General features: G+C 33.6%; 1 protein-coding gene across 1 annotated transcript; it reads right to left on the bottom strand.

Moving 5' to 3' along the window:
* Positions 1–13,590: 13,590 nt before the first annotated feature.
* LOC145137581 (transducin family protein / WD-40 repeat family protein) lies at positions 13,591–19,973 on the bottom strand. The gene is made up of 23 exons (XM_079071708.1): positions 19,789–19,973; positions 19,046–19,170; positions 18,816–18,900; positions 18,677–18,730; positions 18,373–18,464; positions 18,138–18,238; positions 17,932–18,007; positions 17,370–17,808; positions 16,946–17,275; positions 16,659–16,865; positions 16,488–16,592; positions 16,309–16,381; positions 16,114–16,241; positions 15,712–16,012; positions 15,459–15,643; positions 15,257–15,381; positions 15,062–15,179; positions 14,924–14,979; positions 14,552–14,832; positions 14,391–14,471; positions 14,212–14,315; positions 14,078–14,140; positions 13,591–13,981 (listed from the first exon to the last, which is right to left on the bottom strand). The coding sequence occupies exons 1-23, from the start codon at positions 19,849–19,851 to the stop codon at positions 13,874–13,876; spliced, it is 3,300 nt and encodes a 1,099-aa protein (XP_078927834.1). The 5' UTR covers positions 19,852–19,973; the 3' UTR covers positions 13,591–13,873.
* Between the last annotated feature and the right edge of the window lie 185 nt (positions 19,974–20,158).

Below are 20,158 nucleotides of genomic sequence, written 5' to 3'. Positions count from 1 at the left end.
CAAGCAAATTAAACAAAGTTAGTTACAACACAACCAAGTTAAAACATAACAACTTGTCCGATTCCAAACTTAATAACCTACTACAACCCAATTCCAAAATTAACACTTAAATCCAACCAAACACAACCAAGTTAAAAGATAACAACTTAAACGAAATAACATCCTAATCATTAAGCTCCAATGGGTTTGCACTGGTATCTCCTTTCCCATCTTTTCCCTTCACCCTCTTAGCAATTTTCATCTTTTTGATTCTATCTGATTTCTTTCTTTTACATCTCCTTCCAGCAGCAACACCTTCTTCTCCTTGACCCTTTTTCCCCTCATGCATTGATTTTGCCCTTGACCCTTTTGCCCTTCATTGACACCTCTTGCTCCTTCACCTTTTTCATTGACACCTCCTGCTCCTTCACCTTTTTCATTGACACCTGTTTTCCTTTTTTTAACATTTAGTTTGAGCCTCCTACCAACTTCAGGTTTTTGCACTTGAGGTCTTTCAGCTTGAGGACATGTGACCTTATTATGCCCCACATTTTTACACACGCTGCATGATATTTTTTTCCCTGCCTTAGACACAGTGTGCCTTGGTAGCTTCTCTGATGCATCTCTTCTTCTGTTAACCTTTGGTCTACCTGGCATTCTTCTCTTCATTGGTGGAAGAGGTGGTATGAAGTCAGTAGGTGGCCACATATTGCTACCATTCATCCCCTGAATTAGATACTTATAGGTGTTCTTGTAGACTGCTCCATAGAACATTGTATCAACATAACCACCAACATATCTATTGAGAAATGATATAGTTGCAAATGAATGCACACATCCATACCCATTAAGTCGCCACACTCTACAAGTGCAAGTCTTCTTGCCTAGGTTAACAGCATAGGACTCAGACATGTTTCTTGTTTCAAATTGGTTTAGACCACTTGGTAAAACCTGCCAATACCTAATGTAGACATAACATAAGTAATTACATACAATTATGAGTTTAAAGATTAGAAAGTACCTTTGAGCTTTTTTTAATTGATTCAGTAGGAGTGTAATTGTTGGGCAAGGCTTGTAATCAGGCCATGAACTACCTTTAATCTTTAAATTGTATATTCTCTCCATAACATACAATCGAATCTCCTCTAACATGGTGATGATTGGCTTTTTCCTAGCATCCCTTATCACACTGTTGAAGCTCTCAAATAAGCCATTCTCCACTGCATCACACATCTTTCCCTCTTGAAAAAAATGCTCTACTCCAAGATTTGGGGTTTGTTTCCATAAGATATGCAAAGGCTGCAGGGTTAAGCACTTCAATCTCCTTTATGGCAGCATTGAATAAAGGCTCAGTGGATGCCTTGTTTGCATTCCAAAACATGGTTTCATAATGCACACCACTGAATCTTTTCCTAAAGTTGGCAACAATATGCCTTGCACACTTCCTATGTTCAGCAGTAGGCAGTATTTCCTTCACATCCCCTGTGCAACAATGATAACATGTTATATAAAATGAGACTAGAATTTATTAAATTAGGAAGTAAAACAACTTACCTTATGCTGATCTGACATTAATGTTATACCAAAACCATTATCCAGTTGAAGGTCATCTCTAAGGTTTTCCAAAAACCATTTCCAATTTTCTTTGTTCTCTACACAGACAACTGCCCATGCAATTGGAAATATGTGATTATTGGCATCTCTTCCTACAACACATATTAGCTCTCCACTACATAAGCCCTTTAAGAAACATCCATCTAAATTTATAACCCTTCTGCAACTCCCTCTCCACCCTTGCTTAAGCTCATCAAAACACAAGTAAAGTTTGCTAAAATAATTCTTACCATCTGGAATAGAATTGACATCAATTTTGACTGTTGATCCTGGATTTGATCTTCTAATCTCATCACCATATGACCACAACTTTGCATAGTGCTCCACTAGTGTTCCTTCAATCAGTTCAATTGCATACTTCTTTGCTCATCTACACTGTCCCATACTCAGATCTATACCAAATTTCTCTTTAACCTCATCCCTAAGTAGCCTCACACTAACCTTTTGTTTCTGTAAGAATTGTGTTGTGTAATGGGTACCTATCCATGAATAATTCACAATTGAACCTAACTTGAAGTTTCTTGCACAATTATGCTCATTTATGAGACTCTTTATCTGGAAAGACTTTTCCTCACTCATCCAAGAAGCCCACATCCTAAACTTGCACTTCCCAGAACAACATTTCACTAATAGTCTCCTACTATCATTTTTTTGTAACATAACTGATAACCATTTGCTACAGCATAGTTACACATCATATGTTTCATTTGTTTAGGACTCACAAATCTCATACCTAATACAGGTTTTTGCTTTTTCCAAGGAACATTCTCATTGTAAATAGTCGGGTCAGTAGAAATTACCTCATCTTCTTGTGGTGGATCATATGTATCTTCACGAGGTGGACTGTGGGGGGTGACTTGCTCATTTGGGCACAACTTACTCAAAAACTCATCATCCTTTGTCTTGTTCATAGGAATGCACTAATCAGGTTCACTGTCCACTTCCATGTGAATGCCATCATCTTGCTCACCTTGCAAATCCTCGTTTGGACCTAGGATATCATCCATACCACCATGTAAATTTTGCATGTCAATTCCATCATCCATATCCATACGACTGTGAACTTCTTCATGATCTTCATTTGCACCAGATAATTGGTCTAAAGAACTGCCAACTTCTGCTTGCTCTTCAAGAATCCATTGATGTACATTAACACCAAGATGGTCCATATATACATCGATTACACAATCAGAAGCATACCCTACTTCGATTAGTTCCATGATCCATGTCATTCGCGATTAACCTTAATCCATCAGGAAAAACAATATCGGGCATGCAAAAGTACACTTTCACACATATCTCACATGCGAATTTTTCAAGGAACTCGACAAATTCCTTCTTGTCCATTCCAGCAAAATCAACATCATCAAACCTTTGCTCTGCTCCATCTGCGTAAGTAATAGAGGGGTACCTGGTAAAAATTCCAGCAAAATGTAGATCAATCTTCATGAAAACGACCATAGCAACAACAAAGTTCCCCGATTTAAGTGACTAACACTTGAAGAAAAGGATAGGACCGAAGAACAGATCAACAACAAATTTTGATGCGGGGAAGTTAAAGAAGAAAGTTTTAGAAAGGGACAGTTGAGGGGTTTAAACATACAATATCTCTCATTAACTCCTATGCACATGTGGCAATGACATGGACTAAATTACTCTATTTGGATATGAGGTGGAAATAAAAAATTGCTAGGTAGGATGGGGTCACCGGGTGACCCCTTCGTTTTTCCAAGAGTGTCATTTTAAAACAAGAAATAACAAGTTTATGCCCTTAAAATGCAAAAAATAGTCACGAGGGACCATTTAAACCATTATACGTAACTTTGTTGGGATACAGTGACAATAACCCTTAAAAGTAATACAATGAAAGTTACAAAAAATTATTTACCTCGTTCAGTGTAGACAAAAAACAATGATTATGTTGTACCGCTGTCCTTCATATTCGAAGGGAAATATATGAATCATATATAATTCGGAAAGAAACCTTGTAGTAGCTTATTGGCAGGGTCTATAAAATGGGGATATACTCATACATTAGGTAGACAAGAGAGATCCAATTTTTTGGAGAAAATGGTGAAATTGGAAGCAAAATGAAGATATAGTGGTGTTCTTACGTCAAGTCATATATAGAGATTTCTAATATAGTTGACTTGACCTTTGATTTTTCAATAAAGTTTATAGTATTTGAGGATTTTCTTCCAATACATGTTCAATAGTTAATACATCGAATAATTAAAATCTAGTGTTAGATTCTATGTATAGAACATTAATCTAGTGGTGTAATATCATTTCATATATTCATGAAACCATCACTAGTTCTGTGTATTTATATTTTAATAAATGGACTAGGTGAATGTTATGGTTTGAATGTAAATTCATTAATGCAAAGTCAAACCATAGTATTAAAATATTCATTTGAATCAGTGTGGATTATTAATGCTTTAGTGGAGCTTTTTTAGTCAAAATGGTTAGATCACCATTGAATCCATTTGGTGTAAAATGAGTAAACTAAATAAGTTTAAATTATGCTATGAAGTTGGGTTATTTCATCATAGTTGCAAAGCATAAATGAAGCCAAATCTAGAAGTCAGTTTTCAAGTTTTGAAGGTTAAAGTTAAAATATAGGAAACGATATCTTTAATTCATGATTGATCAAATTAATGATGGTGTTAGTGAGGTAATTTGATTATTGAAACAAAGCTTTTAACTTTCACTAATCATACTTAGTTATTAGAGTTTGGGATTAGAGGTATTGAATTCAAATGAGACAAGTTATGGAAGCATGTTTGGATTTTAAACTCATTTTGTGAAGGTAATGTTTAATTACACGATCAAGTCCAACCCATGAGAAAATTAACACAATCATATAATCTATTGTTTGGCGATATCATTTTTTTTCACTCTTAATCTGTTGAAGCTCTAGTTGCTTCCATTACTCTTCCATGGATTTAAGGATAATATGTAGATTATAAAATAAGGTGTTATAGTTTAGTTACTTTAATCCAGGTGATTAGAGAGTAATTAGTAGTTGATATTCTAATTCATTAATGCAAAGTCAAACCATAGTATTAAAATATTCATTTGAATCAGTGTGGATTATTAATGCTTTAGTGGAGCTTTTTTAGTCAAAATGGTTAGATCACCATTGAATTCATTTGGTGTAAAATGAGTAAACTAAATAAGTTTAAATTATGCTATGAAGTTGGGTTATTTCATCATAGTTGCAAAGCATAAATGAAGCCAAATCTAGAAGTCAGTTTTCAAGTTTTGAAGGTTAAAGTTAAAATATAGGAAACGATATCTTTAATTCATGATTGATCAAATTAATGATGGTGTTAGTGAGGTAATTTGATTATTGAAACAAAGCTTTTAACTTTCACTAATCATACTTAGTTATTAGAGTTTGGGATTAGAGGTATTGAATTCAAATGAGACAAGTTATGGAAGCATGTTTGGATTTTAAACTCATTTTGTGAAGGTAATGTTTAATTACACGATCAAGTCCAACCCATGAGAAAATTAACACAATCATATAATCTATTGTTTGGCGATATCATTTTTTTTCACTCTTAATCTGTTGAAGCTCTAGTTGCTTCCATTACTCTTCCATGGATTTAAGGATAATATGTAGATTATAAAATAAGGTGTTATAGTTTAGTTACTTTAATCCAGGTGATTAGAGAGTAATTAGTAGTTGATATTCTAATTCATTAATGCAAAGTCAAACCATAGTATTAAAATATTCATTTGAATCAGTGTGGATTATTAATGCTTTAGTGGAGCTTTTTTAGTCAAAATGGTTAGATCACCATTGAATTCATTTGGTGTAAAATGAGTAAACTAAATAAGTTTAAATTATGCTATGAAGTTGGGTTATTTCATCATAGTTGCAAAGCATAAATGAAGCCAAATCTAGAAGTCAGTTTTCAAGTTTTGAAGGTTAAAGTTAAAATATAGGAAACGATATCTTTAATTCATGATTGATCAAATTAATGATGGTGTTAGTGAGGTAATTTGATTATTGAAACAAAGCTTTTAACTTTCACTAATCATACTTAGTTATTAGAGTTTGGGATTAGAGGTATTGAATTCAAATGAGACAAGTTATGGAAGCATGTTTGGATTTTAAACTCATTTTGTGAAGGTAATGTTTAATTACACGATCAAGTCCAACCCATGAGAAAATTAACACAATCATATAATCTATTGTTTGGCGATATCATTTTTTTTCACTCTTAATCTGTTGAAGCTCTAGTTGCTTCCATTACTCTTCCATGGATTTAAGGATAATATGTAGATTATAAAATAAGGTGTTATAGTTTAGTTACTTTAATCCAGGTGATTAGAGAGTAATTAGTAGTTGATATTCTAATTCATTAATGCAAAGTCAAACCATAGTATTAAAATATTCATTTGAATCAGTGTGGATTATTAATGCTTTAGTGGAGCTTTTTTAGTCAAAATGGTTAGATCACCATTGAATTCATTTGGTGTAAAATGAGTAAACTAAATAAGTTTAAATTATGCTATGAAGTTGGGTTATTTCATCATAGTTGCAAAGCATAAATGAAGCCAAATCTAGAAGTCAGTTTTCAAGTTTTGAAGGTTAAAGTTAAAATATAGGAAACGATATCTTTAATTCATGATTGATCAAATTAATGATGGTGTTAGTGAGGTAATTTGATTATTGAAACAAAGCTTTTAACTTTCACTAATCATACTTAGTTATTAGAGTTTGGGATTAGAGGTATTGAATTCAAATGAGACAAGTTATGGAAGCATGTTTGGATTTTAAACTCATTTTGTGAAGGTAATGTTTAATTACACGATCAAGTCCAACCCATGAGAAAATTAACACAATCATATAATCTATTGTTTGGCGATATCATTTTTTTTCACTCTTAATCTGTTGAAGCTCTAGTTGCTTCCATTACTCTTCCATGGATTTAAGGATAATATGTAGATTATAAAATAAGGTGTTATAGTTTAGTTACTTTAATCCAGGTGATTAGAGAGTAATTAGTAGTTGATATTCTAATTCATTAATGCAAAGTCAAACCATAGTATTAAAATATTCATTTGAATCAGTGTGGATTATTAATGCTTTAGTGGAGCTTTTTTAGTCAAAATGGTTAGATCACCATTGAATTCATTTGGTGTAAAATGAGTAAACTAAATAAGTTTAAATTATGCTATGAAGTTGGGTTATTTCATCATAGTTGCAAAGCATAAATGAAGCCAAATCTAGAAGTCAGTTTTCAAGTTTTGAAGGTTAAAGTTAAAATATAGGAAACGATATCTTTAATTCATGATTGATCAAATTAATGATGGTGTTAGTGAGGTAATTTGATTATTGAAACAAAGCTTTTAACTTTCACTAATCATACTTAGTTATTAGAGTTTGGGATTAGAGGTATTGAATTCAAATGAGACAAGTTATGGAAGCATGTTTGGATTTTAAACTCATTTTGTGAAGGTAATGTTTAATTACACGATCAAGTCCAACCCATGAGAAAATTAACACAATCATATAATCTATTGTTTGGCGATATCATTTTTTTTCACTCTTAATCTGTTGAAGCTCTAGTTGCTTCCATTACTCTTCCATGGATTTAAGGATAATATGTAGATTATAAAATAAGGTGTTATAGTTTAGTTACTTTAATCCAGGTGATTAGAGAGTAATTAGTAGTTGATATTCTAATTCATTAATGCAAAGTCAAACCATAGTATTAAAATATTCATTTGAATCAGTGTGGATTATTAATGCTTTAGTGGAGCTTTTTTAGTCAAAATGGTTAGATCACCATTGAATTCATTTGGTGTAAAATGAGTAAACTAAATAAGTTTAAATTATGCTATGAAGTTGGGTTATTTCATCATAGTTGCAAAGCATAAATGAAGCCAAATCTAGAAGTCAGTTTTCAAGTTTTGAAGGTTAAAGTTAAAATATAGGAAACGATATCTTTAATTCATGATTGATCAAATTAATGATGGTGTTAGTGAGGTAATTTGATTATTGAAACAAAGCTTTTAACTTTCACTAATCATACTTAGTTATTAGAGTTTGGGATTAAAGGTATTGAATTCAAATGAGACAAGTTATGGAAGCATGTTTGGATTTTAAACTCATTTTGTGAAGGTAATGTTTAATTACACGATCAAGTCCAACCCATGAGAAAATTAACACAATCATATAATCTATTGTTTGGCGATATCATTTTTTTTCACTCTTAATCTGTTGAAGCTCTAGTTGCTTCCATTACTCTTCCATGGATTTAAGGATAATATGTAGATTATAAAATAAGGTGTTATAGTTTAGTTACTTTAATCCAGGTGATTAGAGAGTAATTAGTAGTTGATATTCTAATTCATTAATGCAAAGTCAAACCATAGTATTAAAATATTCATTTGAATCAGTGTGGATTATTAATGCTTTAGTGGAGCTTTTTTAGTCAAAATGGTTAGATCACCATTGAATTCATTTGGTGTAAAATGAGTAAACTAAATAAGTTTAAATTATGCTATGAAGTTGGGTTATTTCATCATAGTTGCAAAGCATAAATGAAGCCAAATCTAGAAGTCAGTTTTCAAGTTTTGAAGGTTAAAGTTAAAATATAGGAAACGATATCTTTAATTCATGATTGATCAAATTAATGATGGTGTTAGTGAGGTAATTTGATTATTGAAACAAAGCTTTTAACTTTCACTAATCATACTTAGTTATTAGAGTTTGGGATTAAAGGTATTGAATTCAAATGAGACAAGTTATGGAAGTATGTTTGGATTTTAAACTCATTTTGTGAAGGTAATGTTTAATTACACGATCAAGTCCAACCCATGAGAAAATTAACACAATCATATAATCTATTGTTTGGCGATATCATTTTTTTTCACTCTTAATCTGTTGAAGCTCTAGTTGCTTCCATTACTCTTCCATGGATTTAAGGATAATATGTAGATTATAAAATAAGGTGTTATAGTTTAGTTACTTTAATCCAGGTGATTAGAGAGTAATTAGTAGTTGATATTCTAATTAATGTTGGTCTAAGGTGACACATGGACATCCAAAAATCACTAGGAGTGGAGTATAGTATTCACATCAAATGAGGTAAGTTTATTACCAAAGAACACATGCCCGATAATACATTGTTGTATTTTATGTTTCCTTTTATGAGATATACTATGTGTAACAACTGTGTGAAATACTATATGTAATACACATTTCATTCATGAAAGCACAATGAGTTTTAAAATAAGGACAAACATTTGTTTTGTTTTGAGTTTTAAAATAAGGACAAGCATTTTCAAAAAGTTCATCCCTGATGGAAACTTAGTTATTTAAGAACAAACTAGGAGTGAACTTGGAACCAAAACCAAACCGACCCGAAACATAATAATGCGATTTTGAAGAACCGATAATTGAACTGAATAGCCCTATAACGTTCAAGTTCGGTTCTTTGGTCAATATGGTCATCCCTAAAGGAAGCTTAATCATTTTACGTCTGTTAAAGACCAAAATCAAATTGTAAAGGCCGTCAATGTTACAATTGAAAAAGAAAATTTTATTAAGAAAAACAATAAAACGGACCAAATGTGTAATTTAGGGGTCGTTTGATAGTTGTTAATTGAGTTAGTGCTGACCGAGTTAGAACTTCTGACTGAAACCATATTGTTTGTTTATATCTCTGACCGACTATGGTGAATGATGAAAAATTACCATATTACCCCTTGATGGAAAACAACAATTGTTCATTAATTATTTACTTATTAAGTAAAAAACAACAAATGTTCATTAATTATTTTACTTATTAAGTAAAAAAAAAACAGTCACTATATGTCTATCATACAACAACCTTTTGCTTGTTCTTAAATCTTAATATTTATTGTACATTTGAAAAAATAGAAAATAATGAGAATATATATTTAATAGTATGCTTGTATTTCATAATAACTGTATCATGTAAATTTACTTTTATGTTTATGATATTATCAATAATAAAATATTTTGTTACAAATTTTATAAAATAGCAACTTTTTTTTTGTGTTAGTAAGCACAGTTTTCTCAGGCATTAGTCCATATATATTTTTTGATCTATTCAAGCTTACAAATCGAGCTGTAATCTTTTAGTATCAGATAAGTTTTACATAATACAGTGATAATACTAGTAAAAATAGTTCATTGCTATTATGATATTATCTGCAGTGAAGAAAACAGTAAGAAGTCAACCGGTTTCCTATTCAAACTCATCTCCTTCAGACTCTTATGCATTATCAGCATCATCATCATCATCTGCAAAAAAATGCATCATATATATAAATACCGGTTGTAATGATATGAAACAAAGAAAATGAATGAAAAGGGGGCAAAATTTAAGAGCTTAAACATAATTCTTGCCACTATAACCTTATATTAGTTCAATGGAATAGCTTTATATGGATAAGCAACTCAGAAGCAACAATTAGTCAAATTTTGAGTTGGATCATTTACATAAAGTGCTTAATGCACTTGAAATATTAACATGTGGGAGAAAATTCTCTCACTTTAGATATGATTCATTCAAACAAAACTCAATTATTAGGGATAGGGAATCAACGATGTATATAATTAGATGATAAATGAAAATCAAACCTTAACCAACATTGTTGACAGGACAACATCAGATATTGTAAATTATCTCTCTTCCATGGCTGAATCGATCATGTAAATCTCCATAAACATGACCATGTCTTGGCTTTACATAACCAACCCCCCCCTCCTCCGACATGCCTTCCACACCATACCCACCATTCACCATTCAACAATACTTCAAATATATGTGTCCAATTTTAGAAAATGAAAAAAACAAAAAAAAAGCTTGATTTCATGTCTGATCATATATGATTTCATGTCCGATTTTAGATCATATAAGTGGAGCAAGCTCCTAATTTCATATAGAAATTAAATATACTCCTACATTTTGTTCCTACAAATCCTCTTACCCAATTAAATAGTGACATGTGTAACATTTAATGCTCATTTAATGATATTTTAATATAATAATATGACACATGTCATCATTTAATTGAGTAGGAGGATCTGTAGGAAAAAAATAGGAGGATATGATTTCATTGTGCATCTAATTTCGGAAAACAGAAAAAAAGCGTAAAATCTTCCGGTCAATCACATTTTTAGGTGGGCTGAGTAAGGCTGGAGGGTGTGGTGCGGTTCCAGGGAGTGCGGTTTCGCCACATAAGCAGCGAACACCGCCCCCTGGGTGCGGTTTGGTGCGGTTCAAACCGTAGTGTGGCAAAAATGGTCGCGGCTTGTGATTGGGTGTAGATAATTTGACTGTTTTGTGATTGGGTGGGGAGAAATTAAAGTTTTTATTTAATTTTTTTTTAAATAAAGTGTGGCACCACTCTTTGGGTGTGGCAAGGAACCGCACTTTTGTGGTAAAAATGACGTGGCGCTTACGTGACAACGAAGAGAGTGCGGTTTCGGTGGCACCACTCCCTCCAGCCCAAGGATTTGGGTCAGTTATTGCTGACAGAGTCGATACTTTTCGGGCTTTATCAAACTGGACTGACTCGGACCGAGTCAGCTATAATTACTGACCGGACCCACTGTCAAAACTCAAACAAACCCTTACTCTGTTTCGACTTTCGAGGAAAATAGATAAAGCATGGGCCCTAGATCATGAATAACAGTGACTGCTCTCATCCTCGACGAAGGTAAATCCTCCAATTTGTTTTGCATCTTGTTGCCTGCTTTGGTGAGCGTAAATCCTACATATGAACAATCAGAGGCATAAAGTACAGCGACTAAACTCGAAGTTACAAGATTGAGTTTTTCTTATAAGTTTGGAACCCATGGTATCTATCAATGTCTGTCTGTCTTAATTTTGTTTTTGTAGCGATACGCAAGAGAAATTTTGAAACGTTTTGCGGTTTTGAAGATATTTAAAGCTATTTTGTATTCTTGGGTTTAATTCATGGTTCAGTCAACATCATATATCGGTCTCCTACTCTCCTTCCCTTGGATCTCTTGGGAATGGTCACCCAACTAATCTGTTTTTGGTCTAATCGAGCAGCCAAACATGATTTTTAGCCGTGTTTTGTAGGCATTTGGTGATTTCGTACTCTGTTATATGTAATATATATAAGATAAGATAAGATGACAGTTTTTGTGGAAATCTAATCTAGTGATGTGTTGTTATGCATGGGTTTGAAGGGATGAGACGAGAAGTAGAAGATGTTCCGGAGTTGATGCAGCATATACAATCATGGTTGCCGTATGAAGAAGCGGCCCGCACGAGTGTGTAGTCAAAGTCGTGGCTATACGCTTGGTCTACCATCCCTACCATCAGGTTTTGTGTTTGCAAGGAACACCAACATGGAAAGAGCATGAAGTTGGTGGACGTGGACCACACTCTGATAAGGTATCTCAGTGACAACATACCAATCGAAAAGTTTCAGCTTGTTATGGACATTGAGAACCAGGAGTCAGCTTCTCATGCCCGAAAAATGGATCGGGCCTGTGGTAACCACCAGTCTCAAAGAGTTATCCCTCTCATTCCTCCTTTACGGTGCCCCGTTTACATTTCCAGATGAGATACTCTCGTCGGGTGAAAACCTGACTAAGATAGAAGTTTTCTCCCCGCTTAGGCGCCATCCTGTTGTTTGGATGACAACGATTACTCCTGTGATCAACTGTGTGTCCCTACGAGAACTTGAATTGTTTGGTGTGCGTATAGGTGAAGAGGCACTCAATCACATATTGTCGTCTTGTAGCTTGCTTGAGACGTTTGTGCTTATAGATTCTTGCAAGGGGCTCAAAACCATCAAGGTTAAAAACCTCCCGTGTCTTTATGAATTGACAATATCCTCAGAATATGATGATTATGATGGATATACTGCTTTGGAAATCAGTCATGTCCCAAATCTTGGCGTGTTTAGCTGCAATCTAAATATATCTTTTCCATTCAACGATTCAATATCATTAGGAAGCAGCATGACAAAGTTAAGGCTAGGTGGTTATGGTATGGAAAGAAGCAACGCGTGTCTGAACATGATTGAATCGGGATTTCCTTTTCTCGAGAGTTTGACACTTGATGATATGACATCTTGGAAGTCGGAAAGCTTCCATTTCACATGTGCTTCCATCAAGAGATTGACCCTAAAGTCATGCTATCGCATACTTACAGACGTACAAGTTCATGCTCCAAAATTACAATTTTTCTGGTTCGATGGGACCGCATTGCCTACTCTCTTGTTTCCTGTCTCTAGTACTCTCTTCAAGCAAATCATTTCACTCAATCCAAAACTTCCTGTTGATGTGTATTTTTTTCTTAAGATGAGGGAAGCACTCACGTTAACGCGCAAGTGCGACATTTATATAACAACTTACAACTATACTACTATGTTGCCATTGGAAATCGACATGGATGATCTAAGAACAAGGCTCCTCATGTTTCCTCCTGCTATGAACGTGCAACATCTGTGGTTTGGAACAGTAAACGATGAATGCTTGTGGGAACGATCCCCATTTTTTGATGCATTTTTTGAGATTTGCCATCCCAAGTATGTATACGCAAAGCCAGACATGCACTTGAGACACAACAATCACTTTTGCAGAGTCATGCTGAGGGAGGTCTTGGAGAAGAAGACCGGAACAGGAACCCCGTATTGGCCTCATTACCTGGAACATGTTCGAATAAGAAGGGATCGTTATCAAAAGTGGGAAACCCTAACAAATTCCCACAGAAGCCTTCTGGCTTCTAGTGTCTACATGAACTTCAATCTAAAGTGGCGTTAGTTATCCAACATTTTCTTGTTTAAATTTGGAAATGATCGTGATCCTTTGGTATATTTTCTTGTTTAACTACCCAACTACAAAATCAGTCAAAATTTGTCTACTAGTGGTGGAACAAAGCACTCCCTCGCCCTCAATTCACATAATTTTAACCTAACTTTCCCCCTCAAAATTCATGCATTCTGTCGAACAAAATATTCTCCTTTAGTTTTTTAGAAAATCTTAATATGACAATAACTTTCTACACAATTCTACAACATTCATATTGTTACCTCTTAGGATTTGAATTCATATAATTATCTAATATGCTGACATATTACAGAAGTGCCTACTTCTACAACAGACTACAACTCCTTTGTCTCTTCATATCAAGTATTCAAGTTTTATGGTTGGCATGTATTAAAAAACAGATCGATCTAAATTTAGCCAAAATGTCTGTAGTTTTTGATATGTTTTGAATGAAATATGATATATTGGCAAAAATGATCATATTTGCCACCATTTTCTGCGTTCCATAGCCTTTACAAGCTCATTTGCTAAGGATGCAAAGTCTTCGGCTTCATTGTTTAGATCTTGGGCCCTTCTGCTGATTCTCTGAAACATAAAAATTAATTAATATATCTAAATTATGAATTACGTGAATTAATTCAGAATCTTGCATTGTTTAACATGATGGATTGGAGATCCTACCTCAAGCTTCTCCTGGCGTTCTAAAAGCTTGTTTCTTGCTTGTGAAGCCACTGAGGAAGCATCCTGTAAAGAAACAGTCACATTTTATTTTATTTGAATTGAGATAAAATGGTGTATTTAGTAGTATTTAATACCCCAGCCTTTCTATATGTAGCAATGATCTCTTCACGTGTCCTAAGTCGGGGTGTGGCATCAGAATTGTCACCATCAAATAATCTTTCCCTGTCACTTTTCTTTCCTGCATCATCAGTTCAGGCATAAAATATTAGGGTTTCTTTGGTTGGATTGAAGAATCATTTCTAAGCATACATACCAGTTTCCTCATTTTGTTTTGAATGCGATGAAGTAGTAGGCATAGGCATGGATACAGGTTCTTCATCAATTTCAATGTCATCTGCATCATTAATTATATATTAAGAGTAAATTCATGCTATAAAAAATCTTTTAAATGGATTATATAATAGACATAGATACCTATATCAAGCTCCACATCTTCCTGATCATCAGTAATGCTTTCAACTGGATCTGGAAATGGATTCTTTGAAAAGATTTTATCCAAATTACTAAAACTCGATAAAAAATCTGCAGGAAAGTTGATGCCATTTTTTGCTTTTCCTCCTTTAAATCCTTTCAGAATATTCACAATTGCTCCAGGGGTACCCTGCTTTTTCCTTTGTTTTTGAGAACTGCTAATCACAGCCTCTATTGCAGCTGCAAGCACTTTATCATGAAGAGAAGGCAAAGATTCCAAAACCCTAATTCCAATAAACACAACCACATCACAATCACATCAACATCATCATTATCTTAAAATGTAACAAGTGTCACAAATTAAAGTTACAATACCTGAAATCATCACCACCATTTAGTAGAGAAATAAACGCCACTTCAGATCCATTTATCTACATAAATAAAGAAATTCCATGGAGAAAACCTTCACTAATGCACTTAAAAAAGGTTTTTTAAGATTTTAAATATTATTACCATGGAAATCTGCCCTGTTTCTGTACAACTCATAGTCCTTTCCATGTTTGGTTTGAAACTCCACCTTAATATTGACATCAATGAGGTTACTTTCATCACTTCTAGATCTGGCAATGATCTGCATAAAAATAAGTGTCAACATGACATATTTTAATAACTTCATATACAATAATTTTTTTAATGCGAGAGAGAAACCTGATTTCTAATTCTCCAGATTGATAGAGTAACACCAATCCACAAGTTTTTTCATCTTTTTTAAAAGTTGTACTCCAACAACAAGGCTTTGCAAGTTTTACTTTGCACAAAGTTTGTTCGTTCCCCTATAAAAAAATATAAGTTATTAGATCATCATGACCAGGAAAATAATGAAATAAAAAAGTTGAAAAAATATTCACACCTGAATCACAGATTTTAAACGATATAATCGTAGTGCATCTTTTAAACAAAGTAAAACAAGTGAATCCAACTGTTTTGACTCCTTTTGGTCAACTGGACTATGTGGTTCATTTCTGGATAAAACATCTTTGGTCAACTGCTTTGACTCCTTTTGGTCAACTGATTCAACCATGGAAGTACTCCCCTCTGAAAAAAAAAAAGTGTTTATTATAATATCTCACTTTCATTTTACTATTACAGTAAATTATACTTACCTATAACATGCATTGAAATAGCAGTTGTTTCCTTTTTCAGTTGCATTGGTTTAGAGTTGATCATGCGATAATCATCACAACCAAATAAATACAACTTTGCATCCTTGGTGAATATGAACATCAAACTCTCTACAGTTTTGTTTTTGTTAAGATCCTTTGATCCCAAATCTTTTGGGCTCTTAACATATCCATCATTATGCAAAAATGATTTCCACATCATTGAAATCACTGGACTTCTAGGGTTAGGTAAAGAGTCACTCAGGAACAAAACCGAGAATAATTTCACATCAAGCACTGCAACCTGCAACAAGGGTATTTCAGTCATTAGTTAGTAAGACCATGTAGAGGTGTAGAGGACAAGGAGGGCATTTACGTCTTTTTTCACAGAAATAGTAGACTTACACGACCACATTCATGTGCAACTGCTAGCTTAGCTCCATGGTCCATATATTGAAGTGCTTGAACAGGGGAATCAAGAAGGTGAAAACATGCACTACACTTGGGCCCACCATTTTCAGCTTGTTTGTGAACTGAAAACAATTTAAACATTATGCAAAAAAAACATATTAAAAAACATATACCTAAAACAAAACTTACCTTCTTGTTTTATTGCTGTGATAATGTGTAGGGTTGTATCTTTTGAACTGGAATTGAGGTTATATACACGGATCTACAAACTCAAACAATTATGCAATTAGTTTAAGAAAATAAATATCCATTAAACACAAAAGATAAATAATTAAATATTAAATATATAATATAGAATCGTCTCTTACGAAACCAAGTTGATTTCCAACTGCTAAACCTGAAGTCAATGAGCAAAAGTTTAATTCTGAAACTGGAGCAGTTGACCCTTTCACTTTCACTTCCACATCTTTCATCTGTCAATTGTGTCAGATATATAAATTCATATTCTACTTTTTAATTATCACAAAAGAGCAACTCACCTCCCTTATAACACACAGCATTGATAAGACTGATGACGTGGCATCCCATATTTTAACAGATCCATCCATGTATCCAGTTATGTAAATTCTCTGTATCACATAACCTTCAGGAGAAGACAACTGTTGTACAATGCCTCCAGACACAGGCCAATTTCCACTTCCACCCATAAATTTTGATGTTGAGTTAACTTTCATATTTGTAGCTATCTAAGTAAACAGAATTCTAGTTAATAAAACAAAAATCAAAAATAAAAAAACAAAGCCATAAGTGTAGAGCATGTAATTACCTCCAAAAGGAACTTTGAAGTGTTTTCAGTGGCAACTAGTGAAGTGAGGTTTGCTGCAGTAAGGATAGGATCAAGTGTAGGTATGAGTACAGGACACTCGATAGAATTCAGAGTAATTCTCTTATCATGTTCAGAAGTCAACGCAGTCAAACTCTCATGACTGAAGAATTGAAGATGCCCAGGGTTTGTGAGTACTAATAAATCAGTTCCAAGGTTGTTTATAGGATTTGGTAACAAACTCATATCAGCAAATGATCCAGTAAGAGTAAGCTCAGCACGAGCTACACATCTTAGGGTTTCCATCCCAGGGCTCCATTCAAGACTCAAAACCTGTAAATTAGTTTCAAAAGCTTGAACATATGAATAAATGGAAACTAAGTTTTTAAAAAAAATGATCTGTTAAAAGTTAAAAGTTAAAACTTACAGTTAATACTTCATCAGACCCTATTTCATCGCCTCCATAAACAAAGAGTTGACCATCAGAGTCATTTTGGGATTTACTGTTGGCTGACCAGTGCAAGACAATTACAGGTAATTTTCTTTCTGCAGATGACAATTGTACCCTTACAACATTATTGTTTGATGCTCCAGATTTTCGGGTTTTACTTGAAGTAGTAGTTGATGTTTTCCAAAACATGATATCTCCATCTATGTATCCAACAGCAAGAATGCTGCCATTAGAAGAAGCCCAACAAAGAGCAGTTATCTCTTTCTCCTCCAAATTGTGTTCAGGTTGACTATGATTAGGAGAGTCAACAACTCCATTCTTTAGTTCAAGAACATTATCACCTCTAACTACAACCACTTGAGCTTCAAAGACATCCCAAAGAATGATTAATCCACTTTCGTATGCGATTAAAACCCTGCAAAAGAACAAGCAATTGGATATTTATTCGGGCTGTATATGATATTTAGTGAATGATTGCAAAAAGTTTTTTTTTTTTTAACGAAAAAGGAGAGAACTTCAACCAATACTTGTATCTTGCCTATTTCCAGAAGAACATGGTTGATGAAGAACTCCAACAACAGTCCAATGATCTGGAAATGATGATCCAGCTGCTTCTGTAGAGTAAATTGGAATATAAAGTATTGTAATGTGTTAAAATGAAGATAGAAAACTTACATTTAAGCACGAAACTTATAAAGAAATAATTCTAACAGTATTTATCAATGAAATGGGAAGAGATATTACCAGTAAGAGATTTGGCTGAAATATGATATGGTAGCATCAAAAGCTCTGCATCTTCCTCATACTTCAAAACAGACATTAACCCATGCTCATCTCCAACATACCTGTATATAGTAACAAACTGATTAAAGGTACAATGCTATAATTGGGTAGATTTTTCAAAGGGCAATACTGTAAATTAAAGTATATTGGTATTTCTTGCATCAGCCAATTAAATTATTTGTCAGTATTATCATACATGAAGAAGGAGCCATGTATCAGAGAAAAACTTGTAATGTTGGAGCTCCATTGCAAACTAGAGGCTACAGATCTATCTTCCAAATTCCACACCTACAAAAAGAGCATCAAGTCTGAAACAGAGGTTGTACTTAGATAAAATCATTACCATGGGACTGGCCAAGTGGGACCCTGATAGGAAAAAGTCAAACTTTGACTGTGAATGGAGTTTTCCTGCTTAACTCAGATCACAATAAACCCAAATTATCTGGATTGGTAGTTTCTAGTGTATTTTGAAAAATGAGAAATAAGAAACTAGATGCTACCTGTATGTCATTGTCATTGGATATGCTGATTAAAAACCCTTTGTTGGATAGAAACTGCAAGAGAAAAACAATTAAAGATATTAAAAAAGATTTTCTTAAAAGGTTTATCTGTTCCATATCCTTGAAGTAACTAACAAACCTCCAAATACTTGAAAGGTAATTGCTTTGGAGAAATTAGAAGTCCTTCAATGTTATCCCCACCAATCACTTTTATTCTGCCATCTCTGCAAAGGAATTAGTTGGAAATATGGTTACTAAATGAAGTTGCATATCTCTTTTTCTTTTTAATACATTACAAGTGGCCTGATAAATTTCCTAATAATTTCATCTTTTATAATTCTATGGAGGGTGACAATAGTAAAAACTTACAATGTCCCAATAGCTAATAACCTCTGAATGGGATCAAAGGCAAGAACTGATGCAGTAGATGGGATACCATAATGTACAGCTATTTGAAAATCCAAATCTTCTTGTGTGAGGCTCCCCCTTAAATTCTGTTGTAGACAACAAAATACAAGGTATCAACCCAAATTTCATTGATACTTTCTTTTCTAGAAAACTATGTAATACTAAATCAGTGAAAATTTCAAATTGGAAAAATTGTCTTGTGATGGAACATAAGCACTCTCTCCGTTAACAAAACCTACATAATTTTGAATTGAACTGTTCAAGTTAAATTGATGCATTCTATCTAGACTCCAGAAAGGAACAAAATATTCTGGAGTGGTTGTTAGAAACTTTTAGCAACACCTTAACCTTACCTTCCTACAGAAGCATATCATACTAATCTTGTTAGGCTCCAAATTCATAAAAAAATCCCTAAAAAGTTACAAACTAAGGCAGAGTCCATTGGAGAGACATAATGCTAACTCACTGTTCACTAGATAAGTTACAATTCAAATAAAACAAAATCATCTGATCAGTTCATCAATCAGCGATGAACAGATTCACACTACGCCTACATACTAAAACCACAATAAAGATCCTGAGCGAAATTTTAATATATATATTAAGCACAACAACTTGTTTAGAACCTTCAACTAAATCATCATCTTCATCATCATCAAAATCAAGGATCGGTGATGAAGTAACATAGTGAGGAGAAGGCTTACCTGATGATGATGATGAAGATTGTGAAGCTTTGTAGCTTTTTGCAACAGTTTCTTGGCAAACATGAGTGATGATTGTTGTGGTTTGGAAAAATGTTTGAAATGGTATCAAGCAGTGTAACGAAGAATGCTTTGAAGTCTTCTCCGGTCTCCAGCTGTTTGGATTTGAAGAAAAGAAAATTAAAGAAATAAAATATTCATTATACAAATTACAAAAGAATAAATAAAGGCTACCAAATAACAACTCTCTAAAAAAGCATATTATCCCTCGATTGATTTTAAATTCGTTTTACGCTTGTCATTCCCACTTCCCACTTCCCAGGGGTGTTTTTTGCAATTTATTCAAACAAATAGGTAATTAGAGTAATTAATT

This window comes from Lactuca virosa, chromosome 9, assembly GCF_052849685.1.
Source record: "Lactuca virosa cultivar CGN04683 chromosome 9, Lactuca_virosa_CGN04683_v6, whole genome shotgun sequence".
NCBI lineage: Eukaryota > Viridiplantae > Streptophyta > Magnoliopsida > Asterales > Asteraceae > Lactuca > Lactuca virosa.
The sequence above is the reverse complement of the archived record's forward strand: the minus strand, read 5'-3'. Positions and strand labels throughout refer to the sequence as shown.

What these genes read in the sequence shown, in the direction of transcription:
- LOC145137581 (XM_079071708.1), bottom strand. Translation starts at nt 19,851, where the DNA reads ATGTTTGCCAAGAAACTGTTGCAAAAAGCTACAAAGCTTCACAATCTT. An exon ending in CCATGTTCTTCTGGAAATAG is followed by an intron (nt 17,809 to 17,931) that starts GCAAGATACAAG and finishes GTTCTTTTGCAG; the next exon opens with GGTTTTAATCGCATACGAAA. An exon ending in TTGGAAATCAACTTGGTTTC is followed by an intron (nt 16,382 to 16,487) that starts GTAAGAGACGAT and finishes TTGAGTTTGTAG; the next exon opens with ATCCGTGTATATAACCTCAA.